We start from the raw sequence: 20,473 nt of genomic DNA on the forward strand, positions 1-20,473 counted from the left end.
TACTTACTTTCCATGTTTAACCCTTGGTCTTTTATTTTGTTTTTCTTAATCCAGTGGTGTCCTTTGATGAACTCATTTCTTAATCTTATGGAAACATAACTTGCCAACTTTTCCCTGTACATTTAATGCTTCTTATAGCCTTTAAAAAAGAATTTTTGCCTACTCCAAGATCATAAAAACATTCTCCAAGAGTGTCTTATGGAAATTTTATTATTTTCTCTTGCATATAATTGTGCATTCCTTCTGGGATTGATACCTGTGTAAGATAAGGGTCAGGTTTCATATGGACATCCAATTGACTCAATCTTTTTCTGAAAAGACTCTTTTCCCCACTTCAGTGCTGCCTTCGTCATAAGCAGAAGGGCAAGTATGTCTGTGCTTTTTAAGACTCTCTATTCTGTTCCATGTGATCATTTGTCTATCCTTGCACCATTACTGCATTTTCTTAATTATCATAACTTTGTCATTGTTGTTGTTCAATCGCTAAGTCATGTCTGACTCTTTGTGACCCCATGAACTACAGCTCACCAGGCTTCTGGGTCCTTTACTATCTCCCAGAGTTTCAAACTTTGTAGTTAGTCTTAATAATTTTAATTTACAAGAGTTACTTTATATTAACTCCTCTGACTTTGTTGCTTTTCTTACCAACTGTGACGGTCATTCTTGGTTGCTTGTATTTTGTATCAATTTAGAAATCAGCTTGTCATTTTCACCAAAAGAAAAGCTTAAGGGTATTTTCACCGAGATTAGATTTAAAAATTTGAGAGGAGACAAAGGAATTTGAGGATGATTGACATTGACAATGTTGAGTTTTCCAAATCATTGACGTAATACATCCCTCCATTCAGTTATATCTTGAATTTCTCTCAGAGATTTTGCCTATCTTCTACTAGGATTTCTCCTAGGTATTTTATTTTTGATGTTATGAGTATTTTTGTGAAAGTATCCTGGCAATGAATTCTCTTTGAGTTGTTTTCACCTTTTAATTTTTAAAATTTTGATGTCATTTGAGACATTAAAATGTTGGGAAAGTTATATAAAAATTTCTTTATGACCTTTACCTGGGTTTCTAAATGTTAGTATCAATATTTCACTTTAATCTCTCTGTGTGTGAGTGTCTTTCCTTCTCGATTCCCCTTCTGCCCCATTTCTTCCTGAATATGTAAAATCTTTCTGAATTAAGTTGAAGCCATGATGTTCCTTTACCCTTAGGACACTTCTGGGAATTTCCTTACAGAACCAGAGTTCAGTCAAGTCTTTAAATGACTTCAGCCCCAGGTGACATCTAATTGCAGCACTGAAAGGCCCCACTGGAAGACTGCCAAACTGAGTCTTTTTCTGATTAATGACCGAAAGTCATAAGCAAAATGAAGTATATGCTTTTTCTTCAGCTAAAAGTTTTGCCTTTTCATATTGATCAAATTGCTAACATCCGTTGAATCACAGAAAAAGCAAGAGAGTTCCAGAAAAACATCTACTTCTGCTTTATTGACTATGCCAAACCTTTGACTGTGTGGATCATGACAAACTGTGGAAAATTCTTCAAGAGAAGGGAATACCAGACCACCTGACCTGCCTCCTGTATGCAGATCAAGAAGCAGTAGTGAGAACTGGACATGGAAAAACAGACTGATTCCAAACCGGGAAAGGTGTATGTCAAGGCTGTATGTTGTCACCCTGCTTATTTGACTTATATGCAGAGTACATCATGTGAACTGCTGGGCTGGATGAAGCACGAGCTGGAATCAAGATTGCCAGGAGAAATATCAATAACCTCAGATATGCTGATGACACCACCTTTATGGCAGAAAGCAAAGAGGTGCTGAAGAGCCTCTTGATGAAAGTGAAAGAGTAGAGTGAAAAAGCTGGCTTAAAACTCAACATTCAAAAAACTAAGATCAAGGCATCCAGTCCCATCACTCCATGGCAAATAGATGGGGAAATAATGGAAACAGTGACAGACTTTATTTTCTTGGGCTCCAAAGTCACTGTAGATGGTGACTGCAGCCATGAAATTAAAAGACATCTGCTCCTTGGAAGAAAAGCTACGACAAACCTAGACAGAATATTAAAAAGCAGAGACATTATTTTGCTGACAATTGTCCATTTAGTCAAATCTATGGCTTTTCCAGTAGTCATGTATGGATGTAAGAGTTGGACCATAAAGAAGACTGAGCTCCGAAGAATTGATGCTTTTGAACTGTGGTGTTGGAGAAGACTGTTCAGAGTCCCCTGGACTGCAAGGAGATCAAACTATTGGATCTTAATGGAAATCAGTCCTGAATATTCATTGGAAGGACTGATTCTGAAGCTGAAGCTGCAATACTTTGGCCACCTGATAAGAAGAATTGACTCATTGGAAAAGACCCTGATGCTGTAAGATTGAGGGTGGGAGAAGAAAGGGATGACAGAGGATAAGATGGTTGAATTGCATCACTGACTTGATGGACATGAGTTTGAGCAAGCTCCAGGAGTTGGTGATGGACAGGGAAGTGTGGCGAGCTGCAGCCAATGGGGTCACAAAGAATTGGACATGAGTGAGTGACTGAACTGAACTGGGCTAAATTTTGGGGGAAAATCTTCTATACAACAATATAACCAGAACTCTTATCATGTGACCTGAATTTCTAGATTGAAGACTATCCTCTGATCTTGCACTGTGATGTTTCTACCTATGCTGAGCTAGTGCACAGCTACTATTATTCTTTAGTTCTTAATTTCAGCTGACACATTTTTCAGCTCTAGAAATACTTCACTTTTGTTATTTCTCTGCAAAGATACACATTTTGTCTATTATTTCCATAAACACTTTAATTGTGGCTATTTAAATTCTCTGTCAGGTAAATCTAACAGCTGAAAAATCTGGGAAATTCTTTCCAGTGTCTCCTTTTTCCTTTCTGTTTTTCATGAGATCTATTTTATTTAAGTGTTTGTTTTAAAGTTAGACATTGAAGAAATTGTAGAAATCCTTCAGAAAGAATTTTGTTTTGCTTTTACTTAGAGATAGATTTGGCCTCCCCAGTGTCTCAGATGGTAAAGAATCTGCCTGCAATGCGGGAGACCTGGGTTTGATCCCTGGATTGGGAAGATCCCCTGGAGGAGGGCATGGCAACCCACTCCAGTATTCTTGCTTGAAAAATCCTATGGGCAGGGGAGCCTGGTGGGTATAGTCCATGGGGTCACAAAGAGTCTGACATGACTGAGCGACTAAGCACAGCACAGGGATAGATTTAGGGATACAACAACTTACTTAACTCATTCTTATAGCAACACTTGGGTTAAAACAAAAATTATGATAATGTCAAAAGGAAAACTCTGCATGGAGAAGGTGAACGATAAGAGTATGATTACTTTACTGCTGGGTCACAGCTTTCATAGCAAACATCCTCTTCCAACAACACAAGAGAAGACTCTACACATGGACATCACCAGATGGTCAACACTGAAATCAGATTGATTATATTCTTTGCAGCCAAAGATGGAGAAGCTCTATACAGGCAGCAAAAACAAGACTGGGAGCTGACTGTGACTCAGATCATGAACTCCTTATTGCCAAATTCAGTCTTAAATTGAAGAAAGTGGGGAAAACCACTAGACCATTCAGGTATGACCTAAATCAAATGCCTTATGACTATACAGTGGAAGTGAGAAATAGATTTAAGGGACTAGATCTGATAGACAGAGTGCCTGTGAACTATGGACAGAGGTTCATGACATTGTACAGGAGACAGGAATCAAGACCATCCCCAAGAAAAAGAAATGCAAAAAAGCAAAATGGCTGTCTGAGGAGGCCTTCCAAATAGGTGTGAAAAGAAGGGAAGCAAAAAGCAAAGGAGAAAAGGAAAGATATACCAATTTGAATGCAGGGTTCCAAAGAATAGCAAGGAGAGATAAGAAAGTCTTCCTCAGCAATCAATGCAAGGAAATAGAGGAAAACAACAGAATGGGAAAGACTAGAGATGTCTTCAAGAAAATTAGAAATACCAAGGGAACATTTCATGCAAAGATAGGGTCAATAAAGGATAGAAATGGTATGGACCTAACAGAAGCAGAAGATATTAAGAAGAGGTGGGAAGAATACACAGAAGAACTGACAAAAAAGATATTCACGACCTGGATAATGATGATGGTGTGATCACTCACACTCACCTGGAACCAGACATCCTGGAATGTGAAGTCAAGTGGGCCTTAGGAAGCATCACTACTAACAAAGCTAGTGGAGGTGATGGAATTCCAGTTAAGCTATTTCAAATCCTAAAAGATGATGCTGTGAAAGTGCTGCACTCATTTTGTTAGCAAATTTGGAAAACTCAGCAGTGGCCACAGGACTGGAAAAGGTCAGTTTTCATTCCAATCCCAAAGAAAGGCAATGCCAAAGAATGCTCAAACTACCACACAATTGCACTCATCTCACACGCTAGTAAAGTAATGTTCAAAATTCTCCAAGCTAGGCTTCAGCAATACGTGAACCATGAACTTCCAGATGCATAAGCTGGTTTTAGAAGAGGCAGAGGAACCAGAGATCAAATTGCCAACATCCATTGGATCATTGAAAAAGCAAGAGAGTTCCAGGAAAACATCTATTTCTGCTTCATTGACTATGCCAAAGCCTTTGACTGTGTGGATCACAGTAAACTGTGGAAAATTCTAAAAGAGATGGGAATACCAGACCACCTGACCTGCCTCTTGAGAAACCTGTATGCAGGTCATAAAGCAACAGTTAAAACTGGACATGGAACAATAGACTGGTTCCAAATAGGAAAAGGAGTACATCAAGTCTGTATATTGTCATCCTGCTTATTTAACTTATATGCAGAGTACCTCATGAGAAATGCTGGGTTGGATGAAGCACAAGCTGGAATCAAGATAGCTGGGAGAAATATCAATAACCTCAGATATGCAGGTTACATCACCCTTATGGCAGAAAGTGAAGAAGAACTAAAGAGCCTCTTGATGAAAGTGAAAGAGGAGAGTGAAAAAGTTGGCTTAAAGCTCAACATTCAGAAAACTAAGATCATGGCATCTGTTCCCATTACTTCATGGCAAATAGATGGGGAAACAGTGGAAGCAGTGTCTGACTTTATTTTTTTGGGCCACAAAATCACTGCAGATGGTGACTGCAGCCAAGAACTTAAAAGATGCTTACTTCTTGGAAGGAAAGTTATGACCAACCTAGACAGTATATTAAAAAGCAGAGACAATACTTTGTCAACAAAGTTCCGTCTAGTCAAGGCTATGGTTTTTCCAGTAGTCATGTATGGATATATGAGAGTTGGACTATAAAGAAAGGTGAGCAATGGAGAATTGATGCTTTAAACTGTGGTGTTGGAGAAAACTCTTGAGAGTCCCTTGGACTACAAGGAGATCCAACCAGACCATCTTAGAGGAGATCAATCCTTTGTGTTCATTGGAAGGACTATGAAGCTGAAACTCCAGTACTTTGGCCACCTGATGTGAAGAACTCTATCATGTGAAAAGACCCTGATTCTGGGAAAGATTGAGGGCAGGAGGAGAAGGGGACGACAGAGGAGGAGATAGTTGGATGGCGTCACCGACTGAATGGACATGGGTTTGGGTGGACTCCAGGAGTTGGTGATGGACAAAGAGGCCTTGTGTACTGCAGTTCATGGGGTTGCAAAGAGTCAGACACGACTGAGTGAATGAACTGAAGTGAACTGAATACAGCTTTCATATAAGCTCCATTAGGAGGGATTGAGGGCAGGAGGAGAAGGGGACGGCAGAGGATGAGTTGGCTAGATGGCATCACGGACTCGATGGACGTGAGTTTGAGTGAACTCCAGAATTGGTGATGGACAGGGAGGTCTGGCATGCTGCAATTCATGGGGTCGCAAAGAGTCGGACACGACTGAGAGACTGAACTAACTAACTAACCAAGTCATCATTTCCCTTAATTCAGTTTCCTGTTCTTCAACCCTTCCAGACTTCTGATCATTGTTGTTTCTTCAGGAAACCAGATCCAGGTGCTTCTCCAGTGCAACGACTCCGTGTCTCAACCTGCAGGCTCTGCGGCCTCCGAGGAGAGCGCCCCCTACTGCTCAGGTGAGGGTCCCACAGGACAGAAGACCCTTTTCATTCCCCAGGTCGACGACCCATTGTCCCATTTCTCTCTCCTCAGACAGCAGACAGCTCCGCCTGGTGGACGGGGGCGGTCCCTGCGCCGGGAGAGTGGAGATCCTTGACCAGGGCACCTGGGGCACCATCTGTGATGACAGCTGGGACCTGGACGATGCCCGCGTGGTGTGCAGGCAGCTGGGCTGTGGAGAAGCCCTCAATGCCATGGGATCTGCTCACTTCGGAGCAGGATCAGGGCCCATCTGGTTGGACAACTTGAACTGCACAGGAAAGGAGTCCCAAGTGTGGAGGTGTCCTTCCCGAGGCTGGGGGCGGCACGACTGCAGACACAAGCAGGATGCGGGGGTCATCTGCTCAGGTCTGCGCTGCACACTGTCCACAGGTGGGGGAGGGGTGGGGCCCTGGAGGACGGGGTCTAAGCCCCGAGGGAGAGATGCCGAAAGGACCAGAGAAGGAGGCTTCCTCCCATGTAGCCTGTCTTTCCAGCAGACGTGAAGACGAGGTGCTTTCACTTCCTCCCACAGCAGCTGAGATTCTGGTCCTTTCTTCTCAACAGTGTTTCCTGGCAGAGCCGTTTTTTACAGTTTTTCTTGAAAGCAGGGCTCTTTCCAGTTACATACAAAAATTTTAAATCCATGGTAATAGTTTCCTTTTGCTTCAGTAACAATTTACCAATTACTGGGTTAAAACAACATATATTTATTTCCTTACACTTCTGTAGCTTACATGTCCAGCAGGGATCTCACTGGGCCTGGATCAAGGCTTCAGCAGGGCTGCATCACTTCTGTGGCTCTGGGGGAGAATCTATTTCTTGTCTTTTCAATCTTCTAGATGAAAAAAAAAAAAAAAAAGAAGAAGAAGAAAGTTAGTCACACAGTCGTGTCTGACTCTTTGCGATCCCATGGACTGTATCCTGCCCTGCCCCTCTGTCCATGGAATTCTCAAGCTTCTAGAAACTGCCTATATCCCTTGGTTCACAGCCTCCTTCATCCATTATCAGACCAGAAATGCTACAGGCCTCCTAATATTGTCCAGAGTCACATTTCTCTCTCTAGGCAGAGCTAAGAAATGTATTCCATGTTTAAGGATAGTGGGTCTAAGGATGTGCTCAGTCTGGGCTCACATTGTTCATACAATATTCTAGCTTAATCTCACCATTCCAAGGTCCTTATCTTAATCACATCTGTAAATCCTTTTTGTCAGGTATGGTAACATATTCACAGGTTGCAGAGATTGGGATGTGGACATTTTGGGGTTAATTATTCTGCCTATCTCCCTAATATCCACATCACACCCCTTAACATACTCTTCAAAGATTTTCTTAGGAAGCAGAATTCAGCTGCCCCTCCCTGACTAGCGCTCACACAGTTTGGTCTTCCTCTCAGTTCATATCCACTACACCATTGTGGTAGAAATAGAAAGACAGACTCAAATGGACAAAGTCAGTTAAAAGGGAGGTGATGTCAGTCTTGTCATCTAGTGGGTATCTTTTGAACAAGATCAGAGATGAATGTTTACCATTTCTAGAAGAAAGGAAAACCTAGAACATGCAGCAAACTTTTCATTGTGTCCTGTTTCCTCTTTCAACCTTAGAGTTCCTGGCCCTCAGGATGATGAGCGAGGACCAGCAGTGTGCTGGGTGGCTGGAAGTTTTCTACAACGGGACCTGGGGCAGTGTCTGCCACAGCCCCATGGAAGACATCACTGTGTCTGTGATCTGCAGACAGCTTGGCTGTGGGGACAGTGGAACCCTCAACTCTTCTGTTGCTCTTAGAGAAGGTTCTAGACCCCAGTGGGTGGATGGAATCCAGTGTCAGAAAACTGACACCTCTCTCTGGCAGTGTCCTTCTGACCCTTGGAATTACAACTCATGCTCTCCAAAGGAGGAAGCCTATATCTGGTGTGCAGGTGACTTACTATATGTTTCTGTGTGTCTGTCCCAACCCTGTAGGATGCAGTGAGATTTGATATTTTAAAATCTAAGTGATGAGTTTAATTTGGGTCCACAAAATGACATTAAGTGAAAATGTTAGCATCCGACTCTTTGTGTCTGCATGGACCGTAGCCTGCCAGGCTCCTCTGTCCATGAAATTCTCCAGGCAAGAATACTGGAATGGGTTTCCATTCCCTTCTCCAGGGGCTCATCCCAACCTAGGTATCACAAGTGAGTCTCCCACACTGCAGTCAGATTCTTTACCGTCTGAGCCACCAGAGAAGCCTAAATGAGGTAAGGATGAAATTAATTTTATCCACATATTCCAATCTTGTTTGTTAAAATTTTTAATTGAGATATAATTCTTGTAACATTATATTAGTTTTAAGTGTAAAACATAGTGTTTATGTTTTTGTTCAGTTCAGTTCAGTCGCTCAGTTGTGTCCGACTCTTTGTGACCCCATGAATCACAGCACGCCAGGCCTCCCTGTCCATCATCAACTCCCGGAGTTCACCCAGACTCATGTCCATCGAGTCTGTGATGCCATCCAGCCATCTAATCCTCTGTCATCCCCTTCTCCTCTTGCCCCCAATCCCTCCCAGCATCAGAGTCTTCTCCAATAAGTCAAGTCTTCGCATGAGGTGGCCAAAGTACTGGAGTTTCAGCTTTAGCATCATTCCTTCCAAAGAAGTCCCAGGGTTGATCTCCTTCAGAATGGACTGGTTGGATCTCCTTGCAGTCCAAGGGACTCTCAAGAGTCTTCTCCAACACCACAGTTCAAAAGCATCAATTCTTCGGCGCTCAGCCTTCTTCACAGTCCAACTCTCACATCCATACATGACCACAGGAAAAACCCTAGCCTTGACTAGACGAATCTTTGTTGGCAAAGTAATGTCTCTGCTTTTGAATATGCTATCTAGGTTGGTCATAACTTTTCTTCCAAGGAGTAAGCATCTTTTAATTTCATGGCTGCAGTCACCATCTGCAGTGATTTTGGAGCCCAATAAAATAAAGTCTGACACTGTTTCCACTGTTTCCCCGTTTATTTGCCATGAAGTGATGGGACCGGATGCCATGATCTTCATTTTCTGAATGTTGAGCTTTAAGCCAACTTTTTCACTCTCCACTTTCAGTTTCATCAAGAGGCTTTTGAGTTCCTCTTCACTTTCTGCCATAAGGGTGGTGTCATTTGCATATCTGAGGTGATTGATATTTCTCCCAGCAATCTTGATTCCAGCTTGTGCTTCTTCCTGTCCAGCGTTTCTCATGATGTACTCTGCATATTATTTAAAAAAGCAGGGTGACAATATATAGCCTTGATGTACTCCTTTTCCTATTTGGAACCAGTCTGTTATCCATGTCTAGTTCTAACTGTTGCTTCCTGACCTGCATGCAAATTTCTCAAGAGGCAGAGCAGGTGGTCTGGTATTTCCATCTCTTGAAGAATTTTCCACAGTTTATTGTGATCCACACAGTCAAAGGCTTTGGCATAGTCAATAAAGCAGAACTAGATGTTTTTCTGGAACTCTCTTGCTTTTTCCATGATCCAGCAGATGTTGGCAATTTGGTCTCTGGTTCCTCTGCCTTTTCTAAAACCAGCTTATGCATCTGGAATTTCATGGTTCACATATTGCTGAAGCCTGGCTTGGAGAATTTTGAGCATTACTTTACTAGCGTGTGAGATGAGTGCAATTGTGTGGTAGTTTGAGCATTCTTTGGCATTGCCTTTCTTTGGGATTGGAATGAAAACTGACCTTTTCCAGTCCTGTGGCCACTGCTGACTTTTCCACATTTGCTGGCATATTGAATGCAGCACTTTCACAGCATCATCTTTTAGGATTTGAAATAGCTCAACTGGAATTCCATCACCTCCACTAGCTTTGTTCATAGTGATGCTTTCTAAGGCCCACTTGACTTCACATTCCAGGGTGCCCGGCTCTAGGTCAGTGATCACACCATCCTGTGATCATCTGGGTCATGAATATCTTTTTTGTCAGTTCTTCAGTGTATTTTTGCCATCTCTTCTTAATATCTTCTGCTTCTGTTAGGTCCATACCATTTTTGTCCTTTATCGAGCCCATCTTTTCATGAAATGTTCCCTTGGTATCTCTAATTTTCTTGAAGAGATCTCTAGTCTTTCCCATTCTGTTGTTTTTCTCTATTTCTTTGCATTGATCTCTGAGGAAGGCTTTCTTATCTCTTCTTGCTATTCTTTGGAACTCTGCATTCAGATGCTTATATCTTTCCTTTTCTCCTTTGCTTTTGGCTTCTCTTCTTTTCACACCTATTTGTAATGCCTCTCCAGACAGCCATTTTGCTTTTTTGCATTTCTTTTCCATGGGGATGGTCTTGTTCCCTGTCTTCTGTACAATGTCACGAACCTCATTCCATAGTTCATCAGGTATTCTATCTATCAGATCTAGGCCCTTAAATCTATTTCTCACTTCCACTGTATAATCATGAGGGACATATTGGTAAATCATTATCACACGTACAGTGATATCCATCACCACATGTAGTTACAATTTTTTTCTTTTGATCCCACAAGTAAGAATTTGCATGCTGCAACTAAGACCCAGGACAAATAAATAATTAATTTTAAAAGAGTATTATTCTCTTCATAGTTTTGACATAAGAACATGCATAGTGCTTTTTTTTTTTTTTTTTTAATCCACATTAGGGCTTCCCTGATAGCTAAGCTGGTAAAGAATCTGCCTACAATGCAGGTGACCCCAGTTTGATTCCTGGGTCGGGAAGATCCACTGGAGAAGGGATAGGCTACTCACTCCAGTATTCTTGGGCTTCCCTGATGACTCAGCAGGTAAAGAATCTGCCTGCAATGTGGGAAACCTAGGTGCGATCGCTGGCTTGGGAAGACCCCTGGAGAAGGGAAAGGCTACTCACTCCAGTATTCTGGCCTGGAGAATTCCATGGACTGTATACTCCATGGGGTCATAAAGAGTTGGACACGACTGAGCAACTTTCACAAACACTATATACAAAAATATTATCTTCTTTCCTATATTACAGTTTTACGATATCTTTCACGACAATATTTTTTTTCTCTAGAATGTTTTAAAATTTTTTATTTAGTTATAGGAACCCTTTATAAATAAACATCACTTCAGCTCAGTCACTCAGTTGTGTCAGCTTCAATATCAGTCCTTCCAATGAGCACTCAGGACTGATCTCCTTTAAGATGGACTGGTTGGATCTCCTTGCAGTCCAAGGGACTCTCAAGAGTCTTCTCCAACACCACAGTTCAAAAGCATCAATATTTTGGTGCTCAGCTTTCTTTATAGCCTTATAAAGAAACATCACTTACTCTTTCTTAAATATTTTTGTAAATGTTTCCCCCATTTTTTGCATATATGTTTAAGGTTAATATGTGAATGGGGGGGTTATGTTATCAAATCTATAATGGTTTAATTTTTTGACTTCTGCCTTTAATGAAATGTTTCATATGCCATTCTTAATCTCAAAATAATATTGAATCAAGTTTTGTTTTCTGCAAATAATTTTACAGTTCCACTAAAGAATATTCAAAACCTAATTTTGAATTCATTTATTTATCTGAATTTATTTTACTATGTGATTGTATAATATCATCACCAGATAAGAATTATATTTTAGATATGTGATAGCTTCATCACAAAATAAAAACACATTGCTTCATGATTTCATGGATATGATGTCAAAAGTACGGTCAACAAAGCAAAAATAGACAGGTGGGAATATATCAAACTAAAAAGCTTCTTCAAGCCAAAGGAAACATCAACAGAGTGAAAAAGCAAGCTAGCACAAATTATATAAGGTATTAATTTCCAAACAAATAAGGAACTCATGCAACTCAAGAAAAAAAAAATCCAAAACCTAGTAACTGAATTGAAAAATTGGCCAAGGGCTTGAATAGAGAGTTCTCTAAAGAAGACATACAAATGGCCAGTGGGTGTATGAAAAATGCTTGACATTGTCAACCATCAGGGAAATGTAAATCGAAACCAGAAAGAGATATCATCTCACACATGTTAGAATGACTGTTTTTTTTTTTTTTTTAAAGACAAGTGTTGGCAAGGCTGTGGAGAAATTGACACTTTCTGTGTACTTATCCACATTAAATGTATAAATTTTGTTAATAAAGCTATGCAATCCAGGGGTTAAATCTCTGGACTTTCACTGTCATGGGTCCAGGTTTAATCCCTGACCTGGGAACTAAGATCCTAGGAGCCACAGCACAGCCAAAAACAAACAACAACACAAAAACTATGACCAAAAAATCTGTATGATTTATAGTGATGTCCCTTTTCATTCTTGGTTTTGTTAACTTCCTTTACTCTCTGCTCTTCATTGGTATTGATCAGTGTTCATCAATTTTCAATGAGCCATGTTTAAAGGGTTTTTTTCCTATGTTTTCCATCTTATGCTTACCTTCTTTTCCATTCATTATTATTCCTTTTTAAATTAACCCCAACATCCTATATTCTTTTCTTATCTCCTAGTTTCTTAATTGAAGCTTACATTTTTTTCACTTTTGGTCTTTCCTCTTCTCTAAATCTAGGGTATAAATGTCCCTTAGGCCCTACTTGAGTTTCATGAGAAGAATTTATGATAATGTCATTATTTTGTGTTTACTATCATTATTATTGTATTTTTATTATCATTATTTCACAATATTTGGTAAATTTTAAATTTATTCCCAGACTCAGGTGTTTTTTGGAAGGGTGTTGCTGAATTTCCCAAAATAGGGATGGCTAACAATATTTTCTTTTTAATTCTTAATTTTATTCCATGTGGTCAGAGTAAATACTCTGTATGTATTCAAAGAGTGAAATATTTTGTCCTATTATGTGGTCATTTTTGATAAATGTTCCTAGAGCATTTACAATAATGTGAACTCTTGCATTGTAGGGTGCATTGCTCTATGTGTTACTTAGTTAAATGTGCTGATTACTTTGTTGTACATCTACTGTATTCTTTGTGTTTGTATGTCTGGTCTGTATGCTATTGAAAAAGATACAGTAAAAATCCCCCATTTTGATTGTGATTTTGCATATTTCTTTTTTTCATTCTGTCAAGTTTATTTCAAAATATGTTCTGTTACCTTTCTTGAATTTTGATGTCTATATCTTTATTAAGGGTGCATCTCATTATAATCTTGAAAATTCCCTCTTTAATTCAATTAGTGTTCAGTTCAGTTCAGTTGCTCAGTTGTGTCCAACTCTTTGCAACCCGATGGACTGTAGCACGCCAGGCTGCCCTGTCCACCACCAACTCCCAAAGTTTACCCAAACTCATGTCCATTGAGTCAGTGATGCCATCCAGCAATCTCATCCTCTGCCATCCCCTTCTCCTTCTGCCCCCAATCTTTCTCAGCACTGGGGTCTTTTGAAATGAATCAGCTCTTCACATCAGGTGGCCAAAATATTGGAGTTTCAGCTTCACCATCAGTCCTTCCAGTGAACACTCAGGACTGATCTCCTTTAGGATGGACTGGTTGGATCTCCTTGCAGTCCAAGGGACTCTCAAGAGTCTTCTCCAACACCACAGTTCAAAAGAATCAATTCTCTGTTGCTCAGCTTTCTTTACAGTCCAACTCTCACATCCACACGTGACTACTAGAAAAACCATAGCTTTGACTAGATGGACCTTTGTTGGCAAAGTAATGTCTCTGCTTTTTAATATGCTATCTAGGTTGGTTATAACTTTCCTTCCAAGGAGCAAGTGTCTTTTAATTTCATGGCTGCAGTCACCATCTGCAGTGATTTTGGAGCCCCCAAAATAAAGTCAGCCACTGTTTCCACTGTTTCCATATCTATTTGCCATGAAGTAATGAGACCAGATGCCATGATCTTAGTTTTCTGAATGTTGAGCTTTAAGCCAACTTTTTCACTCTCCACTTTCACTTTCATCAAGAGGCTCTTTAGTTCTTCTTCACTTTCTGCCATAAGGGTGGTGTCATCTGCATATCTGAGGTGATTGATATGTCTCCCAGCATTCTTGATTCCAGCTTGTGCTTCATCTAGCCTAGCATTTCTCATGAGGTACTCTGTATATAAGTTAAATAAGCAGGATAACAATATACAGTGTTGAGGTACTCCTTTTCCTATTTGGAACCAGTCTATTGTTCCATGTCCAGTTCTAACTGTTGCTTTATGACCTGCGTACAGGTTTCTCAAGAGGCAGGTCAGGTGGTCTGGTATTCCCATCTCTTTTAGAATTTTCCACAGTTTATTGTGATCCACACAGTCAAAGGCTTTGGCATAGTCAATGAAGCAGAAGTAGATGTTTTCCTGGAACTCTTTTGCTTTTTCAATGATCCAACAGATGTTGGCAATTTGATCTCTGGTTCCTTTGCCTTTTCTAAAACCAGCTTATGCATCTGGAAGTTCATGGTTCATGTATTGCTGAAGCCTGGCTTGGAGAATTTTGAGCATTACTTTACTAGCATGTGACATGAGTGCAATTGTGCAGTAGTTTGAGCATTTTTTTGCATTGCCTTTCTTTGGGATTGGAATGAAAACTGACCTTTTCCAGTCCTGTAGCCACTGCTGAGTTTTCCAAATTTTCTGGCATATTGAGTGCAGCACCTTCACAACATCATCTTTCAGGATTTGAAATAGCTGAACTGGAATTCCATCACCTCTGCTAGCTTTGTTCATAGTGATGCTCCCTAAGGCCCACTTGACTTCACATTCCAGGATGTCCAGCTCTAGGTGAGTCATCACACCATCGTGATTATCTGGGTCATGAAGATCTTTTTTTTTGTACAGTTCTTCTGTGTATTCTTCCCACCTCTTCTTAATATCTTCTACTTCTGTTAGGTCCATACCATTTCTTTTATTGACCTCATCTTTTCATGAAATGTTCCCTTCGTATCTCTAGTTTTCTTGAAGAGATTTCTAGTCTTTCCCGTTCTGTTGTTTTCCTCTATTTCTTTGCACTGATCTTTGAGGAAGGCTTTCTTATCTCTCTTTGCTGTTCTTTGAAATCCTGCGCTCACATGGGTATATCTTTCCTTTTCTCCTTTGCTTTTTGCCTCCCTTCTTTTCACAGCTATTTGTAAGGCCTCCTCAGACAGCCATTTTCCTTTTTTGTATTTCTTTTTCTTGGGGATGGTCTTAATTCCTGTCTCCTGTACAGTGTCACGAACCTCTGTCCATAGTTCATCAGGCACTCTATTAGATCTAGTCCCTTAAATCTATTTCTCACTTCCACTGTATAGTCATAAGGGATTTGATTTAAGTCATACCTGAATGGTCCAGTGGTTTTCCCCACTTTCTTCAATTTAAGACTGAATTTGGCAATAAGGAGTTCATGATCTGAGCCACAGCCAGCTACTGTTCTTGTTTTTGCTGCCTGTATAGGGCTTCTCCATCTTTGGCTGCAAAAATATAATCAATCTGATTTCGGTGTCAGCCATCTGGTGATGTCCATGTGTAGAGTCTTCTCTTGTGTTGTTGGAAGAAGGTGTTTGCTATGATCAGTGTGTTCTCTTGGCAAAACTCTCTTAGCCTTTGCCCTGCTTCATTCTGTACTCCAAGATCAAATTAGCCTGTTACTCCAGGTGTTTCTTGACTTCATACTTTTGCATTCCAGTCCCCTATAATGAAAAGAACATCTTTTTTTGGGTGTTAGTTCTAAAAAGTCATGTAGGTCTTCACAGAACCATTCAACTTCAGCTTCTTCAGCATTACTGGTTGGGGCATAGACTTGGATTACCGTGATATTGAATGGTTTGCCTTGGAAATGAACAGAGAGATCATTCTGTTGGTTTTGAGATTGCATCCAAGTACTGCATTTTAGACTCTTTTGTTGACTATGATGGTTACTCCATTTCTTCTAAGTGATTGCTGCCCACAGTAGTAGATATAATGGTCATATGAGTTACATTCACCTATTCCAGTCCATTTTAGTTCACTGATTCCTAGAATGTCGATGTTCACTGTTGCCATCTCCTGTTTGACCATTTCCAATTTCCCTTCATTCATGGACCTAACATTCCAGGTTCCTATGCAATATTGCTCTTTCCACCATTCGACCTTGCTTCTATCACCAGTCACATCCACAGCTGGGTGTCGTTTTTGCCTTGGCTCCCTACCTTCATTCTTTCTGGAGTTATTTCTCCACTGATCTCCAGTAGCATATTGGGCACCTACTGACCTGGGGAATTCATCTTTCAGTGTCCTATCTTTTTGCTTTTTCATACTGTTCATGGGGTTCTCAAGGCAATAATACTGCAGTGGTTTGCCATTCCCTTCTCCAGTAGACCACATTTTGTCAGAACTCTCCACCATAACCCGTCCGTCTTGGTTGGCCCTATGTGGCATGGCTTAGTTTCATTGAGTTAGACAAGGCTGTGGTCAATGTGATCAGGTTGGCTAGTTTTCTGTGATTGTGGTTTCAATCTGTCTGCCCTCTGATGTCCTCTCTCAGCATTACTGTCAATTAGTGTATCTTTTCTTAAAGTCTACTTTCTGGGACATCGATAAGCTACTCCAGTTTTCTTATAGTTAGTACATTTTTTCCCAGCATTTTACTTTCAACCTTTCTTTGTTTTCATAATATAAGGTGATCGTTTTGCAAGTAACATTTGCATCAGTTTTGTTTTATCTTAATCCATTCACTGTAAATGCAATTACTGATATTGATGTATTGGTATCTGCCATTTGCTTTTAATTGATCCACATGCTTTATGTTCCTTTTTCTCTCTCTTTTTTTTCTTCCTTTAGTATTAAATAAATCTGTTATTATTTCAGATTTCCCTTTTTCCTTTTGATTTTCAACAGCTTTACTAGGAGTGGGGGTTTTCATACTCTTGTTTATATTAAAAGAAATTCTCTATTATTATATGTTCAACTATGACTTCTGCAGTTCTGTCTCTCTGTCTGTGTATCTCTTCTCCCTCTCCTATTCTTTATTATCCTTCTCATCTTTCATCTTTAGGACTCCTCTAAATCACTATATTCTAAGTTCTATCTAAAATTTGTTTGACTTATTCATTCACTTTTTAATCCTAGATATTTTATTTTAGGTTGGCAATGGTTCATTGCTATTTTTATTTGTTTATGATTTTTGTTAATTTTTCATCTTTTTACCTGTATATTCTCCCCTTCTCTCTTTTCGCCTAAATACACTGATTGTAGTTAAAATCCTTATGCATTTCTATCATGTGTGTCTCTGCATTCTCTTATCTCTTTTTTTCACTTTGGTCATTTGTCATGTTATCCTAACTTGTCAAATGTCATGTAATTTTTTATTGAATGCTATTAATTATATATGAAAAAGTAAGATACTCTTGATACATTTTCTAATACCTGAAAGGATTTACCCTTTGTTTTCCTAGGCAGATAGGGGGAAGGGGTGTATATCACTCAAACATCTAAATATAACCTAAAACTGAGCTGTAATAAGTGTGGGTTGCAGTTTTGGTAGCACCCAGTCCACCTCTGATTTTTCTGTCCCTATGACAGGGGCTTTCCAGAGATTTCAGTTCAGAGCCTGAATTCTTTGGTAGCTCAGCACCCAAGAGAATGAGAAAGACTCCGCTTTCCAAGTCCTTTTATATAGTTCTTTAGCCTCCTGTCCTTCACAGCTTATATACTGGGCAGATATTTGAGGAGAAAACATGCTGTGTGAGAGAGGCTCTCAAGACTCTAATTTTGTGTCTCCAGCACCAGGTAACTCCCAAATTATGCTGGCTTCCTGTCACAACAGTAGTCCTCTGCTTGCCCAAGCCCAGATTCAGAATCATTAAATTATGCAATGAATCAGCAAATTCCCAGAGAAAAAGAAGCTGTAGATCCTTGGCTAACATTGAAATATCCTCCACTCTTTAGAATTTTAGCATATTTAGTCCATGTTGTGTCAACAAATGTTGAATACATTTCAGTTCAGTTCGTCCCTCAGTCATGTCTGACTCTTTGTGACCCCATGAATTAAAGCATGCCAGGCCTCCCTGTCCATCACCATCTCCCAGAGTTCACTCAATCTCATGTCCATCGAGTCAGTGATGCCATCCAGCCATCTCATGCTCTGCCGTCCCCTTTTCCTCCTGCCCAAATGTCTCCCAGCATCAGAGTCTTTTCCAATGAGTCTACCCTTCGCATGAGGTGGCCAAAGTACTGGAGTTTCAGCTTTAGCATCATTCCTTCCAAAGAACACCCAGGGCTGATCTCCTTCAGAATGGACTAGTTGGATCTCCTTGCAGTCCAAGGGACTCTCAAGAGTCTTCTCCAACACCACAGTTCAAAAGCATCAATTCTTCGGCTCTCAGCCTTCTTCACAGTCCAACTCTCACATCCATACATGACCACTGGAAAAACCATAGCCTTGACTAGACGGACCTTTGTTGGCAAAGTAACATTTACTGTTTCTTAAAAAACATTTTTCAGCTTTTTAAGCTGTATCCAACAAGACCCAGCAAAACACATTGGCCTGCTGTGAATTCCTCCATTCTCCATGGAAGTGGAAAATTTTAGGTTTAATTCTCTACTTCCTCATTTACTTAAAGTGCAACATTGATAGACATTCTTTAACCTTTCTTTACATCACTTTTATGCATAAAAGGAGAGGAGAATACAGTGAGCTTGTTAATGTTATTTGTTCAAGGGCTTGCAGGAATGTGACCTATTTCTTCTCAGTTATAGAAGTAGAAGGTTTTGCTGGTGGCTCAGCTGTAAAGAATCATCTGCAATGCAGGAGACACTGGTTAGATCGCTGGGTCAGGAAGATCCCCTGGAGGAGGGCATGATAACCACTCCAGTATTCTTGCCTGGAGAATTCCATGGGCAGAGGAGCCTGGTGGGCTACAGTTTATAGGGTCTTAAAGAGTTGAACATGACTGAAGTGACTAAGCAAACATACACACTATTTCCCCCTAAAGATCACATAACTCCAAAATTTGAATAACAGAGATTCTTGACACAAAGTCCAAGGACGGATTATATTTTTTTGGGAGAAGAAGCAACATTCTTCTTATGGACTCTGTGGGAGAGGGAGAGGGTGGGAAGATTTGGGAGAATGGCATTGAAACATGTATACTATCATGTATGAAACAAGTCGCCAGTCCAGGTTCGATGCACGATACTGGATGCTTGGGCTGGTGCACTGGGACGACCCAGAGGGACGGTATGGGGAGGGAGGAGGGAGGAGGGTTCAGGATGGGGAACACATGTATACCTGTGGCGGATTCATTTAGATATTTGGCAAAACCAATACAATATTGTAAAGTTTAAAAATAAAATAAAATTAAAAAAAAAAGAAGCAACATTCTATGATTTCCAGTGGAATCTGGGCAGTGTCAATGTTCCTTGGCATCATCTCTTGGGGAAAGTTGTTCAGTCTACTCAAAGAGACCACATTCTTTGAAAGCAAGTATCCAGATCTGAAGTCTGAAGCTTAGAACCACAAATGAAATATTCTGGGGTATACCAAGATATCACAGAATCCATTTGTTTTGCAGTTCTGAATGACTGTACCAAGGAGAAGGATTCTAATGGTAGAGGATTCATGATTGCTATCTGAGGCATCTGATAAGGCCAGTTCCTGACTCCACTCCCTTTAATCAACCCCTTTAACTCTTAGGTCAACGGCATCAAAATATGTGTGCTTTGAAAGGAATCCATCCAGCTGCCAGCTCATTCCTGTGACTCTGAACTCATTTAACTTCTCCGGGTAGAGAGACTAACATTTCCTGTAAAATTTTGTCTAATGCTCTGCAGAACTCTACAGATCAGAATGTTAACTCTGATAGGACCTTGTACCACCTTCTGTCTCAGACTACTCACTTGAGTGTTTTCAACTTAATATTTCCTGTTTTATTTTCTTCCTATTTTTCAACGTTATTATTCTCTTGCCACTGGTATAAAAAAGCAGACCCAGCTGCTGCCCCATTGCAACGACTCCGTGTCTGAACCAGCAGGGTCTGCAGCCTCAGAGGAGAGCGCCCCCTACTGCTCAAGTGGGGGTCCCACAGGCAAGAAAACCCTTCCCAACCCTTGGTGTCCCATTTCTCTCTGCTCAGACAGCAGACAGATCCGCCTGGTGGACGGAGGTGGTCGCTGCTCCGGAAGAGTGGAGATTCTTGACCAGGGCTCCTGGGGCACCATTTGTGATGACGGCTGGGACCTGGACGATGCCCGCGTGGTGTGCAGGCAGCTAGGCTGTGGAGAAGCCCTGGACGCCACTGTCTCTTCCTTCTTCGGGACGGGATCAGGGCCCATCTGGCTGGATGAAGTGAACTGCAGAGGAGAGGAGTCCCAAGTGTGGAGGTGCCCTACCTGGGGATGGCAGCAACACAACTGCGATCATCAAGAAGATGCAGGAGTCATCTGCTCAGGTATGGTCAGTTCTTTGTCCACAGGCTGAGAAAATGGAAAGTTCCAAGAAAGCTGGTGTCTGATCAGCAGGGCAATGGGAGGTAGGTGGGCTAGAGAGGACTGAGACGC

General features: G+C 40.8%; 2 protein-coding genes across 2 annotated transcripts in view; one reads left to right on the forward strand and one right to left on the reverse strand.

Moving 5' to 3' along the window:
* The window catches only part of LOC139182962 (antigen WC1.1-like), a gene marked incomplete in the record, with an annotated part of 771,738 nt that overhangs the window by 396,422 nt on the left and 354,843 nt on the right, over positions 1-20,473 (reverse strand).
* Positions 1-20,473, forward strand: part of LOC109558317 (antigen WC1.1-like) — a 62,906-nt gene that overhangs the window by 14,478 nt on the left and 27,955 nt on the right. Inside the window, 4 exon segments of the mRNA XM_070788643.1 lie at positions 5,968-6,060; positions 6,137-6,451; positions 7,687-8,001; positions 20,050-20,364. Coding sequence (XP_070644744.1) covers positions 5,968-6,060; positions 6,137-6,451; positions 7,687-8,001; positions 20,050-20,364 — 1,038 coding nt within the window.

The sequence above is a fragment of the Bos indicus genome, chromosome 5 (genome assembly GCF_029378745.1).
Source record: "Bos indicus isolate NIAB-ARS_2022 breed Sahiwal x Tharparkar chromosome 5, NIAB-ARS_B.indTharparkar_mat_pri_1.0, whole genome shotgun sequence".
In the NCBI taxonomy this organism is placed as follows: Eukaryota; Metazoa; Chordata; class Mammalia; order Artiodactyla; family Bovidae; genus Bos; species Bos indicus.